The 17,269-nt window shown below is 37.7% G+C and overlaps 1 protein-coding gene across 1 annotated transcript in view; it reads right to left on the bottom strand.

Annotated features, from left to right (window-relative positions):
- Positions 1 to 17,269, bottom strand: part of USH2A (usherin) — a 736,138-nt gene that overhangs the window by 675,376 nt on the left and 43,493 nt on the right. Inside the window, exon 4 of the mRNA XM_043568966.1 lies at positions 1,066 to 1,198. Coding sequence (XP_043424901.1) covers positions 1,066 to 1,198 — 133 coding nt within the window. The remainder of the gene's footprint in view (positions 1 to 1,065; positions 1,199 to 17,269) is intronic.

Below are 17,269 nucleotides of genomic sequence, written 5' to 3' on the forward strand. Positions count from 1 at the left end.
TATTGTTCTTATGTAAATATTGATCAGGGGCACCAGGGTGGCTCGGTTGGTTAAGCTTCTGACTCTTGATCTGGGCTCAAATCATGATCTCATGGTTTCCTGAGATCAAGCCCCATGTCAGGCTCTCCACTGATAGCGCAGAGCCTGCTTGGGATTCTGTCTCTCCTGGTCTCTCTGCTCTTCCCCTGCTCATGCTTGCATGTGCGCTCTCTCTCTCAAAATAAATAAACATTTAAAAGAAAAAGAAAAAAGAAATAAACTTGATCATAATAGGTACATCTTAATTTTAAAGTTTCCCTAGTATAGTGGGTTGAAAAGTGCCCTCCAAAAGGTGTGTCCCCCCGGAATCTGTGACTGTGACCATATTTGGAAATAGGGTCTTTGCATACGTAATTAAGGATCTGGAGAGGAAGGCATATAGGATCAGGGTGGGCCTTACATCTAACCACAAGCTCTCTTAGAAGAGAAGAGAAGGGGGGCGCCTGGGGGGCGCAGTCGGTTAAGCGTCCGACTTCAGCCAGGTCACAATCTCGCGGTCCGTGAGTTCGAGCCCCGCGTCAGGCTCTGGGCTGATGGCTCAGAGCCTGGAGCCTGTTTCCGATTCTGTGTCTCCCTCTCTCTCTGCCCCTCCCCTGTTCATGCTCTGTCTCTCTCTGTCCCCAAAATAAATAAACGTTGAAAAAAAAATTTTTTAAAGAAGAGAAGAGAAGGGAACAGAACACAGACGAGAGGGTCATGTGAACCTGGAGGCTAAGGGGGCTGTGCAGCCACAAGCCAAGGAACGCTGAGGACTACTGGAAGCCAAGAGAAAGAGAGACATAGAACCAATCAGAACCTCCAGAGACAACCAACCCTGCGAACCCCTGATTTCAGACTTATGGGCTCTAGAACTGTAAGAGGAGGATAAATGTTTGCTTTATTAAGCTCCTACCCAGTTCTGCTCATTTGTTGCAGCAGTGCTAAGAAACAAATACACCTAGATATTTAAAACAATTATTTTTGACACTTTCTTGAGCAATCTGGTAATTAGACAAAATAAGTAATTTTCTGAAGTCAGAATCTTACCATTTAAACTCTGTCCTATTTGTGTAGTACCAGAGGCAAAATCTATAATTGAACCACTTAGAGTCCTTGCATCAAATGCTGTATTATCTTCCTCCAAACCATTGATGAAGAAACTGATTTTTGTCTGATGCACCTGCAAGAAATTATCACCATTATTATTTTAATTACATAACCTTGCATTTTATCATAACTACATTTCAGCAGTCTTTCTCAAGTTAATTTCCTACTTCACTACTTTCTTCAGTTGGAAAGACTGAAAACAATTTATCTTAATGGCTCAGTGATATATCTGTATGTTTATAGATCTAGATAGGAACCTACATATTATAGTTTTGTGCTGTGATTTGTACCATGGTATTTAGAGACATGCATAATTTTTCGTCCCATATATTTAGCAGCACTGACTGCTATGCCTTCATAATTTTTTGAAAATATGCTATTTCTTTATATACTAGTTATATACTAGTTATTGTTATAACAATAATTGGCAAAAACAGAATTCAATACAAAAGGTAGAAATATTCAAAACTAAGTATGCCAAAAATGTATAACCTGTGGATAGAATTTAAGTTGCTAATACAAAATACTTCCTGTAAACATTTCCTGTATTAGTATTGGTACCATAGTTGATGATTTTCAGCCGTACTTCCCCAATACAGAATATAAAAATTTGACAAGAATATTCTAGCCTAATTATTCAGACAACTTACCAACTCTCTACATCAGGGATCAACAAACTTTTTCTATAAACAGTCAGAGGATAAATATTGTCTATTTGCAAACCAAGTGATTTGATTTTGTGTTCCAAGTGGTCCAGGTCACAACTGCTCAACTCTGCTATTGTAATAGGAAAGCAGCCAGAGACAATACATATGTGAGTTAGCATGGGTGTGTTCCAGTGAAACTTTATAAAAAACATCTGACCAACCAGATTTGTTCCTGGGTTGTGGCTAGATGACCCCTCAATTATATCCTAATTGTAGAATGATAAAGTTATGAAATTTTGTTTCTGTGCAGTGACCCCTGAAGAGCCAACTCAAACCGTTCTGCAGACAACCTCATGGATGGGATTTATACAAAACTGTCAATGATTGCACGTATTTCTGAATAAAATGATCAGCCATTTGACATCAATGTTAGCCTCTACAAACAGTTCTGTTCAAGTGCTTTTAACTTGAATGGAAAAGGAATCATTGGTGCTCTAGCAAAGGAGCTGAAATGGCAAACAAAACACGAGGATGGGGGTGGGGGTGGCGGAAGGAGAGAGAAAGAGAAATATGTCATCTTGCAGGTGAAAGGTTAGATGCTAACATTTTAATTAAAAATATATCCAATCATAGCATTCAAATGCTATCCTATTAAGACTTCCTCACAATTGATGAAAATAACCATTCCCCAACATCTTTAGAACGTTATATGAGTGACTGTCTTAAGAACTGTTTTCAACAGCCCTCTCTCTCCAAACAAACCAACCAATCAACCCACCCTGACAGTTAACAACATAATTACTTGGGAATAGTAATTCTTCACAAAGTTATCCAACATGGATTTTCTCCATACTATTTCATCTGCTTTTATTAAAAACCAGGTACTTCCTTAACTCCACTGACCCCATGTAACATTTTACTTAATTATAAAGCATAGCCTTGACATAAAGAACTAAAAACACAAGCCAACTCCTTGTGGGCCTGCATATATACCTCTCTTCTGGGTAGTAGGGCTGCATTTTTTTTTTGCAGCCCATTTTTTACAGCCTGTTACTGTCATTTGGTGTTTGACTGTTATCATTATAAAAGATACAGGCTTTTCTACTTTGTTATTTGTAGCATTATCTCATGTTTTACAACATCTTTGCGCAACATGCAGGCACATGAAATATAACTAGTGAAAAGTTCTCGATGGTATTAATGCATAAAAAAGAATGTGGTTCCATCTCTACTGTCTTTACCCAGCCAAAAGCTGATGAACAGCCAATTTTCCTTTATCACATTAGCACAGCCATGAGGGAAACACATTTGTTCTACTCAGCTACACTAAAGATACTATTACCAATCTAACATATACATGTTTTATATCAGCAGTATTCTCAGAGCATGAGAGAGCCAACAATATATTAACACTAGCATGACAGTTTATTTAAGAAAAGAAAATTGTCTCTGTAGAGGGACAGAAGTTAGAAATGTATGGCTAAATCTCAGTGTCACTGGTCTAATAAAGGTAATAATTCTTAGGCTTTCTTTATAGCAGGTAACACTCCTGTGACAGTTCTGTCATATCATTCAAATAAAAATGTTGTCTTTTACAAGTTTAAGTGCACCTTTATTTTGAGTCAGATAGAAAGCATGTTTTTGATTTTCTATATTCACTGTATTATATCTGTAGTCAAGAGTTCAGGACCTTCTCTTTTTTATCAACTCATCGCATATTTGCTTAGGAGAAGGATTCAGTGTCACTTGCAGTGAATTCTGGAAGGATGTTTTCACTTTGTTGGTACTTACAAAATGATTAATGATGATCTCAAGCCACTCTCTTCTGTTGTCCCCTCCCCTATCAACCACCTTTCTATAAATAAGATTAAATCTTCTTTGGTGTTCTGTACCATGTTTTATATTCCAAGATTCTCTTAACTATTTTGCAATTCTGGTCTGGGGCCCCATCACACCAGAACTGTGAAGACGAGGGTTGCGCTTTGCAATAGCTCATTCTGATGATCCCCTTGCCAGTTATCTGGAGGAATAGGAATATGTGTGGTGGAATTTCTAATTTGTGAAAAAGAAAGCCTTCTGCTGAAGTAGACTTCACACCTATCTCATTTTCCACCCCTCGAGAATTGGAAGAGTTTGTACATGTTTATTGGTGTGGCATGAAGGAATGAATTGGCAAAGCCAGTGGCAGCTGGAGAAAGCCCTTAAATCCCCTCATAAGAGATTTAAAAAAACACACCAGAAAGAAGATAGAGGGGAGCAGGTCATTCTCACCCCTTCATTTTCTCAGGGCTTCATATTTTATTTTAATTAACTTTTTGGCCAAATTCATGTCCCTGTGATACTCTGTACTCACTCCTTTGAGCACAAGAGTGTATCAGATTATTTTTTTAAGTAGAATACCTGATCATTGTCTTGCTTGAGCAGAGAAGTGTATAATTCCAGGAAGTCACACAATAGCTGAGAAGCTACCGAGAAAAAAATACAATCAAGTCCACCTGGACAGGTGTGTCTTAATTGTCAATCATCTGGTCCACTGAAATGCCAAATCTTTGTTGCTTTTCTATTCCTGCTGGCTACCAAAAATCCAAAGAAACTCCCAACTCAGGCTGGGAAGTAGGCAGAACACCTGCACTGATTTCCTCAGCGGAGAAATACTTTCCTTGCTGCCTCTATCTTTCTAATTTCAATTTAATTCAATAAAGCCTGAACCCAGTACTCAAAGTGCCCCTATACATTATACCAAAAAAATAAAGCCACCACCCTTTCTCTCAAGGACCTTGTATGTATGAATAATTTTAATGCACTAGTGTGTGCATCACTATAAACAATGATGGTTGTTTTTAAGTTCTGACTCAGTGCAGTGAAGAAAGTGCTGTCCATTTCAAAGAGTTGCTTTGAGAAGTTAGGTCTTAATCCATTCACATATGATATATATATGATTCTGGACCTTTTCTTTGGTACTTGTCTTTTCAAAACCATCAAACAGGTCTCCCAGAAATACCACTTTCATTCTCTTAAAGGGTTTCATTTTGAAGCAATTTTTTTTTTCCCTCTGAGACAGATCTAGCACATATGAGAGTGTGCACACACAGGAGCCAGGGAGGGGCAAAGGGAAAGGGGGAAAATCTTAAGCAGGCTCCACACCCAGCACAGAATTCAATGCAGAGCTCAAACTCATGAACTGTAAGATCATGGCCTGAGCCGAAATCAAGAGTCAGATACTTAACCAACTGACCCACATTGGGGCCCCTAAAACAAAACTATTTTAAGAATTTTGAATGGGGGTGCCTGGGTGGCTCAGTCGGTTAAGCATCTGACTTAGCTCAGGTCATGATCTCATGGTCCATAAGTTGGAGCCCCACATCGGGTTCTGTGCGGACAGCTCAGAGAGGGGAGCCTCCTTCAGATTCTGTCTCCCTCTCTCTGCCCCTACCCCACTCATGCTCTTTCTTTCACTCAAAAATAAACATTAAAAAATTAAAAAGAATTTAGAATAATACTTTTGTAGATTTAATAGAAAGTGATTTGTCAACATATCTTGAATTCAAATTCACCCTCAAAAAATAATGATGGATGATACAAATATAAAGATCATCATTTTGAATACTAAAAAAAAAATCAAACAAAAAAAAATACTGGGATATGAATCTGAAGGGAAAACTTTGTGGAAGAAATATGTCTTGGACTTTCTGAAATAGAAATTTCCCTGAAATAGAATTTCTATTTCTAGGTTAAACAAGGCTTTGCAAAAACGATTCTACTATTCCATCTATAATTTTTTAAGCATAAGGAAGGCAATTTATTCTAAAAATTCCATAAGATTATTTTTAAATATCACATGTACAGGGGGTGCCTGGGTGGCTCAGTGAGTTAAGCAACCAACTCTTGACTTCAGCTCAGGTCATAATCTCATGATTCGTGAGATCGAGCCCCACATCAGGCTCTGCACTAACATTGCGGAGTCTGCTTAGGATTCTCTCCCTCTCTACCCCTCCCCCACTCGTGTGCAAGTGCGTGTGTGCACGCATACTCCCGTACTCTCTCTCTCTAAACAAATAAACTTTAAAAATAAAAAATGGGGCACCTGGGTGGCTCAGTCATTTAAGCATCCGACTTCAGCTCAGGTCATGATCTCACGGTTTGTGGGTTTGAGTCCGGCATCAGGCTCTGTGCTGACAGCTCAGAGCCTGGAGCCTGCTTCGGATTCTGTGTCTCCCTTTCTCTCTGCCCCTCCCCTGCTCGCACTCTGTCTCTCTCAAAAATAAACATTAAAAAAATTAAAAGTAAATAAAAGGTATCACACGTATGTTTTATTCCCTTACCTAAGCACATGTGGACTGTCCCTCTTGCTTACTATCTGAAACCAAAGTTCTTCTGAGGTTTTCTTACTCATCCCATCCCAATTTTATTTCTAACTAATTACCAACAGTCAATCTCATCTAATCGGAGAGGTCTCCTCCCTATCTTATGATCACACAATGCTTGTTTCTATCTCTGTGCTCTGTTCAAGCTATTTTGTATGGGAATAACCTTGCTACTTCCTTTCATCTCCCTAAATTTTTAGTATTTTTCCAAATATACCTCAAGTCCTGTATCTTCCAATAACCCTTTACCAACTATTTCAGTACTATAAAAGTGTTCACATATAGAAAAATTAGCAAGTTGGGCATTAAAATTTTTATATGTATTTTTCCTTTTTATCCTTACAACAATCCAACGAAGGTTTATTACCTCTATTTAAAAAATGATCACAAATAATTATTGAAAAAGAATCACAGAGAATTGAAAACAAAAAGGTTACATTATTCAAGGTCACATAGAAGGTTGACTGATTCCACGGACTGTTTTAACCAATTTTTGTTAGTCAGTTACACCCAGTTAGCATTTTGAAATTACAGCCATCTCTTGTGTGAGAGCCATCCATGAGTCTCTCTGCTGTAACTCCACACAGTGAGGATTCCAGCTTTACGTCAAACATCTCCCACAATACGAAGGGTAACAACCCCTATGAACTACATAATCACTTGTCATTTTCCTGACACTGTGCTGAATGTATATACTCACATTACTTGTTCAGTTCTCAGACTGTCCTTCTGCAGTGGTCCCACCCCCAAAATGAGGACACAGAAGTGTTTTGTTTATTTTTGAGAGAGACAGAGCAAGAGCAGGGGAGGGGCAGAGAGAGAGGGAGACAAAGAATCGGAAGCAGGCTCCAGGCTCTGAGCTGTCAGCACAGAGCCCGACGCGGGGCTCAAACTCACAAACCACAAGATCCTGACCTGAGCAGAAGTTGGACGCTCAACCGCCTGAGCCACCCAGGTACCCCAGAGGACACAGAAGTTTAACTGTGGACTTGGGGAACCCTTTCATCTTTGAACAACTTTTACCAATATAAATGATTAAACTGAAAAATATCTCCTTATAATTTCAATTCATAAGGCCCAGCTCTAACTATTGATGTCACCCCAAAGAAATCCAATCCCTTTTCCATGTGGAAGCTCACAGATGTAAAGAAAGATGTCGTTTTTCTCCTAAATCTTCTTCAGGATAAATGTCTTTCATTTACGTGGTATTCTCAATACGACATGGTCTCTCTCTTCTTAAAATGTGGCTCCAGAAATACTACAATATCTACTTGTGATTTGGCTTGCCAAATTGAAACAGGATTATCACCTTAATATAATCCAAAATTGCACACTAGATTTTTGCCAATGGCATCACACAGCTAAAACTGACAAATTATTAAGTTGAACTCACTTTTCACTAAAATACTAAGTCTTTTCTTTTTTACATCTCTGCCTAAAGCACCTCCACCCCATCCTGTGTATGTGCAGTTAGTTTCATGGACCCAAGGACAGAAATTTATATTTATCCATGTTATGTTTCATCTTGTTAGATTCAGCCCATTGCTCTAGGCTGTCAAAATCTTTTTGGACGCTATGTCTGTCATCAATGTATTTACCATCTTCCAAGATTTGTGTCATTTGCAAATTTGATGAGCATGCCCTACGTGCTGGGCAGAAGCTCAATAAATACTAATTGATTGATTGTCTAATTGATACTCCAAAAATAAAACCACCAATCTACACTGCTACAATTCTAAGCAGTAAAGACACCATTTTCCAACAGATAAATGTGTCATACAAGGATTCATCACCTTTACAGAGTGACCTTGTTTACTAACATGAGTTTTTATATGATTATAAATACTCTAGTCTATCAAATATTCCCTATTAAGCTGCATTTATACAAACTATGAATAAAAGAGTTGAGGCAATTATTCAGGGAAGGTTGATTTGGCACAAATTAGTCACTTGGGCTGCCCTCGAAAATTAGGAATGTGCGTGTGTTCCCATTAGTGGTTTGATTCAGTGAATAACTGCTTATGTTTTCATTCCCTTTGACCAGATAAAAGATGCTACAGGGAAATAACTTCATACACAGGTAATTTTTTCAAAGATTTTTCTTGTTTTTGTTTCCACTTTTCATTTTCCATGAGCTCGTATGTTTTATTTCAACGTTTACGCCTCTCCTGGCCTCTTCTCCCATCCACCCGTCTTCCTATCCCTTCTCCTCCTATCCCTGTCCCCTGTGCATACACACTTTCATTTTCTTTCCTCTGAGTAACCCAGACAAGCCAGGCCCTTGAAGTGATCTATGCCTAAATGTATTAAATGTATTACATTATCACTCTAGGTATGACGCTTTGGATTTGCTAGTCTCCCCTTCGTGTCTATTGAAGCTCTCTGTATATTACAACCTCACACAAACAAGCCTCCAATTTACTCCATCTCTAAAAATTTAACATAGGAATGTCAGTAGTTGTCTTGATCCTATCTTGACTGGATATGAAACTCTTATGGCCACTTCTTCCCAAACTATTAAACTACTCTCCTTCTATCTTAAAAAAAAAAAAAAAGCAATTAGTTTACACAGAGATGTGATGGAAAATCTGCCAATGGTCTGATTTATTGTTGATTTCCTGGGGAATGGGGATAGAGCCAGCCCATTTTCTGTAGATACTGCCTAGGAACATTTCACGCACAATTCCACATTTAAGAATGCTTTTGGTGTACAGATGATCACAGTATTTTACACGCTCAATTATCTCAGTATCTCATTGGTTCCCTTTTCTCTTTTATCTATACAAAACAGATGATTTCCAGAAAATAACTAGAATTATCTGTAAAACATTTTAGTAACCTTTTCAGTATTTTATACCCCAAAATCTATTTTGTTATAACTATAATTACCTCTCCTTAAAAGTCAACTTCTTTTGTCTTTCATGTTTAGGAAGGAGACTACTCATCACATGTTTCATTAAAAACCACAGCTTTTTTGAAAATGTTTCTATCATTTGGATATTTAATAAGTACATTATGATACGCAAAGTGTTATGCTACACATAAGGGATATATAAAACACAGATCTTTTCTACAAGGAATTTACAATCTGTAATGGAAATGGGCCTATAAAAATACTTGCAATGCAAGGTGGCAAATGCAGGAAAGTAAATATGAATAAAGTGTGTAGGGACAAAGATGAGAAACAGAGATATAATTTTAGAATTCTGCTCCTCCAACAATATTTCCCTCTGTCCCACGACAGTGGTATTACTCAAATGAGTTGTCTATATTTGCTTTGTCTGGTTTCTCTTTCCTCATTCTCTCTGTAATGTAGCTCAATTAGTATTTTGTTTTCAATATTTTTAAAAAAACTATCTCAAAATAATAGGTAAGATGCAAGAACAGTATAATATATTTTTCTGAAACATCTGAGGTTAAATTGCTGACATACCACATTATCCCTGAGTACTACAGTACATTTACTATTTAAAAACAAAGACATTCTACATAACCATAGCGCAATCATCAAAATAAGAAAATTAACATTAACACATCCCTACCATCCTATCTTCAGACACCATTCAAGTTTTGCCAATTGTTCCAAAAATGTCCTGTACAGAAATAAATAAATCCAGTCCAGAATCACACGTTGCATTTAGTTGTCATGATTCATAGGACCCCTTTGACCTGGAACAATTCTTCCACCTTTCCTTGGCTTTTATGATCTTAACACTGTTCAAGACTATAGTTACTTTGTACATTGTCTCTCAATTTGGGTTTGCCTGATGTTTTCTCATGGTTAGATACAGATGACTCAGGGATCATTGCATCTTATCGTGTATTACATAATTTCTATTTGTTCCATTATTGATAATAACTTTAATCATTTGAATGAGCTGGTATCTGTCAGGCTTCTCCACTGTAAAAATACATAATTTCCCTTTGCAATTAAAAAGCATTTTTGACCTTATATTGAGAATGTATAAATATCCTGTTTGTAATTAAATTTTCATTATTTACATTTATTTCTATCTGTGTAGACTCATGAATCTGTGTGTTATTCAGTGGGATATAATACTCTCAATATGCATTTCAAAGCTCAAATTGTTCCATCTTGAGACAGTAGAGGCCCCATCAACATGGATTCTATATTAAACTGACACATCCTCATAATTCTTTGAATATCCCCTTGCTTTCTCACACGAGATATTCCAGGATCATCTTTACTACCCTGCCCTGGAATCAGCCATTTCTCCAAGAAATTCTGCTTTAAGATGAGTGACTTTGAGGAGCTAAGACCACTGCTAAGCTATACTCATGCTGTTTGGATGTTATTTTCCCAGACCCTTCCTCTTCCTGTCAGTGGATAGAGTTATGGAATATGAAGATAGACAGAAACGTGGATAGACACTGGATATACACACTTATACATTTACATCTATACTATTTCTACATCTATGTATATATGCACACACACACACATATGAAATGAGATTATATTGATGAAATCAACTCTAATCTAACACTCTAGGATTCATTCTAATTTTCTCTCTTTCCATATTTGTAACTCCCATCTCTGAAAGGGAGAAACCCGCCACTCCTTATCCTCAGGATGTATATGTATTTAATGAATTCTCCTGTACATAACTAATATCCAATTGTCATGGCACCCCTGTCCCCAAAGACACATCTTTATCACACTCAGGTCCTGATATCTGTGCCTAGGTCCTTAAAGAGCTTGAGAGCCACTCAAGCTCTAATACTCCAACATTTTTATGCCTGTCACATCATCACAACTCCCTTATCATGGTCACCAATGATTTCCATGAGGCTAAAAACAAATAGTACGTTCCAAGTTTTCATCTTATTTGAACCATCAGCATTTGACAGAGCTGATCACTCCCTCTTCCTTGAACCACAAATGTCATTTGGCTACAAGTACATCAAGCTCTCATAATTCTCGTCTTATCCCTCAGGCTGATCTTCTCGGTCTCCTTTGCTTGGATCCCCTTCTTGGACCTATAAATATAGAAGTCCCCCAACATTCAGTCCTTGCTCCTCTTCTTCTGACACATATAAGTAGTTCCTTGATAATATCATCTTTTTTTTTTCTTTTTCAACGTTTATTTATTTTTAGGACAGAGAGAGACAGAGCATGAACGGGGGAGGGGCAGAGAGAGAGGGAGACACAGAATCGGAAACAGGCTCCAGGCTCTGAGCCATCAGCCCAGAGCCCGACGCGGGGCTCGAACTCACGGACTGCGAGATCGTGACCTGGCTGAAGTCGGACGCTTAACCGACTGCGCCACCCAGGCGCCCCTTTATCATCTTATCTCAATGTTTAAATAGCATCATTAGGTTGATTACTCCTAAGGATTAGCTGTATCTCAGACTTCTAATCTAGACCCCTACATCTATCTTTCTATTCAGCATGTCTTCTTGGAAGTCTATTAGGCATTTCAAACATAAATATTCCAAAATAGAGCTCTGCTCTTATGTCCCAACCTTCTTCTTCAACAGCCTTCCCCCACATTGGAACACTGCAACTCTTTTCTTCCAGTTGTTCAACCCTAAATCCCGGGAGTCCTCTTTGACTCCTCTCTTTCCCTCATGCCTCGCAACTATTCCAGCAAAGGCAGCAAATCCAAAGGTTCTACTTCTAAAATACATCCCAAATCCACTCAATGCTCATCACTTTTCCTGCTGCAACTGTGGCCCAAGCCACCACCAGCCCTCCCCTAGACTTTTACAGTGGCCTCCCAATTACCTCCCAACAGGCCTCTCAGATTTGGTACATGTTCCCCTTCAGTATACTCTCAAGACAGCAGTCCAAGGATTCTTGCTAAAACAAAAGCGAATCGTGTCACTCATTTGCAAAAAACACCTTCAATGAATTCTTACCCTGTGTAAAAGTTAAAGTCCTACAAAGCCCTACCCAATCTGGCCCCTTGTTACCTCTGACTTATTTCCTATTAGTATATTCCTGTGCTCTCTGTTGAAGCTACACTTCCCTCCTCAAACATTCCAGGAATTTATTTCCCTCAGTCTCTGTATTTTCTTTTCTCTCTACTAACCATTATTCCTACAGACAACTGCTGGCTCATTTCCTCATCTTTTTCAGATGTTTCCTCAAATGTCATTATAGCAAACCTTTCCTAGCTACCCTATGTAGAACTGGAGCTCTGAATCCTTCCTAACCCCCTTCCTATATGATCATTCTCTTTATCTATACCTAACTTGCATATCTTATTTACTTTGCTTTTTATTATCAGTCTCCTTTCTAAGCCTATAATATAAACTCTGTGACAGGAGGTTCCGTTTTGTTCACTGCTGTTCCCTCATTCTCCACAACACTAACTAGCAACTATTGGGTACCCATTAAATTGTAATTAAATGAATGAAGCTTCCTCTAAACTAACTCTTGAAGGATTAATAGCAGTTAGCAAAGTACTCAGTGGCAGAGAATAGGTAAGAAGGGAGTTGTAGGAGGAAAAAAACACAACAAAAAACTTGAAAGAGCCTTAAAAGTTACCCCCAGCTTTCCATTTATGCTGATCAATCTCCATTCTTTACATTTCTCCTTTAATGTGGTGAATTTAAAACCACCTTCCTCACTTTTCCTCAAATATGTTCCAGCTTTTAAAATCTCTTTAAATTGTAATGTTAAAGTTGCAAATCGTTAAGTCAAATTACGCTTGAAAGAGGATGATAAAAATGGTGAACATTAGATTTCTGTTTATACTTTCAGGGAATAAGCCAAAGCCCTGCCAGGAGATGTGATCTCACTCCTGACCCAAAGTCAGGAGGGCCATCAATCAAATCCTCAACATGTGGACAGACGTATAGGAAATCATTTCTGTGTACAGTCCAAAACTAAACTTCATGCCAGTACTCAATTGACATCTTAAAGATCCCGAGCAGTAATTTGTAAGCTGAAATGGAGTCCTGTCATATGAATGAAACAGAGGTAAAAATGCCCACTTACACTATGCACAAGTTAGCCCTACTAAAATCTTCAACAAGGGTAGACTAGTCCATCAAATCATGAATGGATTAGTTACTAGTTTTACATTCTTCAACTACATGCTATTTCAAAAGTGCCACCTGTCTTCCAGGCTTTCTGTGTTCTCTTAGATTTTTTTTTAGCACCTCCAGTGGTACTGAGCAAAATTTATTAAGACTAAGCCTCATAAACGAAATGAAGAAGAGTCATTTGGGGGCAATGGAAAAATAGGAATGTCTTTAACCTCTTTTAAGTACTGTATCATGAAATCTGATGTGAATGGCTTTGCCTTTAAAGACATTCTAGAATGAGAATGAGGCCTTCAGAGTGACCCTTGTTTAAAGGTGGTGCTCCCTGCCCTGAAGCTGGTGAGAGAGTAATTGTCTAAGCAGTTTTTTCCTCCATCAGTAATGGAGAAGCACGCACATTTAATTGGGTTGAGACAAAAATAATGACACCAGCAAATAGGCATTCTTTTAAGGTAAGGATTGTATCAGCCCTAAAAACAAAAGTAGCTATTTATGGATCAAATGCAGGACATTCAGCAGTTTCTTTTACCCCCTTGACGACGACGACAACCGCAACATGGAGATAATATCATCCATTTGGGCAAAATAAATGTATATTTTTATTACCATCTGAAGAACCTCATATTAGTCATTGGATTACCAGATTCAGAGAGCACTCTTGAAAATCATATTCATTTTGTCTTTTTATAATTCATATTTATTGAGTTCAATTCTTACGTATTTCTTCCAAAGCCATTTTCCCCTAAGGAAGCAGGAGCTGTCAAAAAAATCTGTAAATTTGGTGGGGTTGTGTATTTAGAATAGATCATCTCGTTTTGAAAAGCCTAGATTAGCCTTCTCCAAAGACTGGCAGACTTCAGAAGTATGAGGCCCAGGATGAAGACTGCATTAGGAGGAAATATCTGCATGGTGATTTTACTTATTAAAAAGATAAATGAGGTTATAACTGTTTTCAGTATATGTTTAGAAAGGGTGATTCAAGAATAAAGGTGGATGTTAAAAGGGAAAATAATTAAAAGGTAAGGGTGAGAATGATGAGGCTTCTAACATCTACTATAGAAAATCTCAACCTAAAATCCAATGTCTCTCACATAATACTTGTGTCCAAGATTTGTCTGAGGCTTTGAATCTAATACCTGTACTAGTGGATATTTGTAGAAATAAGTAGTTTACCTCCACTTTCTTCAAATTTGCCTTTGAATTATAACATTTAAATACCCGATTTAAGTTGATATTTTTGGACTTGAGACTTTTTACTAGCATAGGTTGTAGGGATGAAGGATTGTAGGATCTGCTTAGTCTTTATTTTTATGGAGATCTCAGCTTATATATTGCCACCGTGGAGAGACCTTTAATGCCCAAGCAGGTCCAAATAATCACCCAATAACTTGCTATCATGTTACCCTATTGTAATTATTTGGATGCTACTTTCCTCTCAATATATTTCTTGTTTAGTTTTTCTCCCCCACCATCCCTCAACAGATGCATGTGCACGTGCACACACACACACACATACACAGTTCACATGAGCTCTGATCATTTCACTGCACTCGTCCTAGCTCAAGGCCTTTTTGACTTAAAGACATTTCCTTTCGAGACTCTAACATAAGTTTTTCTATCCATGATTTTTCCCCCATCCATTCTGTTTCATCTCTGATACTCCTATTGTGTGGGGGTGGTGGGGGTGTTGGATCTGTTTGTGGACATGATCACTTTCACTCTAGACTGGATCCGATAATTTGAAGTAAGTTCAGGTCTGCAATACAACTCCTTTTCCTGGCACAGGGACTCCCTTTCATCCAAGTGGCAACAGTCTGCCTTCTTATGGCCTAGAACCTGCATGCTGTGCTCGACGCTGAGGTCAAATGTCTCCACTGCCGGATGACAGCTGTCCCACGCTGTCACCCCAAGTGCAGTTTGCCAAGTCATGTCCCTGGCCCTCTGTTCGATCTGCTTACTTACACAACCCACAACACAGTACTTTCCTCTGTCCCAACTCTTCCCTCCTATGTGTATTTTGGATTGTGCTTTCTTTTGCCAATCTAATCTCATCTGCTTTCTACTTTCATTGATTCCTAAAACAAATGTCATAATAATTGTATTCCTTTCTATACCTTACAGTAGTAACATTTTTGATCAGCTGCTGTTACATTTGAGTGACCTAAAATTGTAAATCCCTTTCTTAGAGAAAAAAAAAAAAAAAAAAAAAAAAAAAAAAAAAAAAAAAAAAAACAGCAAGGACCTGATAAACTAACTGTAAGAAATGAATATAGGTACTGCCTAAGTACCTTATTCGTAATGCACTTGAGATCTTCTCAAAATTTCACTTTACCATTAGGCTTTCACACTACTCAGAATCAGTGTCTAAGTCATTTATACCATTAGACCAGCTAGATGACAGCAAGTTGTCAACAGAATTCTCAAGGATTTCTCTGAGGAACTAGAGACTTACAAGGGGGAGAAAGTGTCATTCCATCTGAATCCAACCATTACACCAATTGACCTGAAAGCTAGAAAGGTTCTATTTCTCTGAGGAAAATAAAACAATTGGAAAGCTTGAGTATCCAATCAAACAAATTACATTTACCTCCCTGGAGGACTACACCACTTGTGCTCTAACCAGAGTTTAGAAGGAATATATATTTTAATGGACAAGCTTAGCACAGGATACTGCAAAGGAACAGAAAACAGAATTAATAAAACTGATATATAATTGAACCAAGAAGCCACGGAGGTATAAAACTCAATCTTACTTGAAATAACATTTTATACAAACTTAAATCTAAGCACTGTCATTTAAAACTAGGTATTTATGGAATTAAGGGGGAAACTGGTAAGAATCCCAGTTTTATTTTGGATTTTCATTAATGATCTGTAAGAGGAATTAGTCTGTTAATGAAATCCACAGATGACACTAAATTGATAGGTATTGCAAAAAAGTCACTGAGAAACAACATAAAATAAAATGTAAGGGGTTAGATATTGGGCAGGATCTGAGTATGAGATTCACTCTATTTAAATGGAAGGTCATTCCGAACACACATTTTAAATAACATCTCTTTCCAAGTAGCTGAAAATGTATGTGTGTTACTATCACTACCTTGTGTTTACTGGGAAGGAACACTGTTCCAGACACCAGGGAGAATACAGAGCCAGAATCATGAAAAAATCAGAGGTCAGAAATGTCAAATGCAGAAGGAAAAAAAAAAGTTCTAGGGAATGTGAGAGAAAGCCAGTGTCTGTGTCGTTTTTTCCTTCATACAAGTTAAGCTAAAATGTGTTAGTTTTAGGGAAATTCCACTTATCCTCTGTGTTGTAACAGCTAGAAAAGGCTCAATATGAGCACATTTGTGGAGAGACAAGGAGATCATTGAATTCATCAAGAGACAAAATATGAGAGAAAGAAACAAAATCACTAGTTTGCTCACAGTTGTTTAACTGATAGGAGAAAGAACTAAGCCATACAATCATCATCATTGGGAAACTACAAAGTGATCACTATCACGAAAAGGACAGTTTTGTTCTGGATAAAGAAAGAGAATTTGTACATAATTTGGAAAAGTTACAAATGGTCATTCATCACTTAAAAAATATCTTGAGCTTTTCATTCCATCCCATTTTCTTAATAATATCATCATTCTTTACCAAAATCACCCAACTTCCTTTTTTAATATATTTATTTTTATTACACATCAACCATGCAACAGACGTTTTGCTGTTCTTGACACGTAGAAATGAGTAAGGTACTTGTCTTCAATAAACTCAAACCCAACCTAATGCAAAATCTACCTATGAATACCTAATAAAATCTACCTGTATGAAAACTATCATACAACCAATGTTTTTAAAAAAAAAGCAATGGTAAAGGAGCAGATAGGAGAAAAGGGGAGAGAGTATTGAAGTGTTTTTGTTTTGTTTTGTTTTATAAAAGAAGTTGCATTTGTGATGGTCACTGAAATATGTCTACAAAAGAACTGGGGGTTAAGAGGAAGAAGAAAGGTAAAAGGCAAAAGAAACTGAGTAAAGACAGGATGAAGAACTTTGAGGCAGACCATGAAGTACACGGATTTCAGAGACTCAGAACTGGTTAAAGCTCAAGGGACACAGGACAATGAGGCT

This window comes from Prionailurus bengalensis, chromosome E4 (genome assembly GCF_016509475.1).
Source record: "Prionailurus bengalensis isolate Pbe53 chromosome E4, Fcat_Pben_1.1_paternal_pri, whole genome shotgun sequence".
NCBI lineage: Eukaryota > Metazoa > Chordata > Mammalia > Carnivora > Felidae > Prionailurus > Prionailurus bengalensis.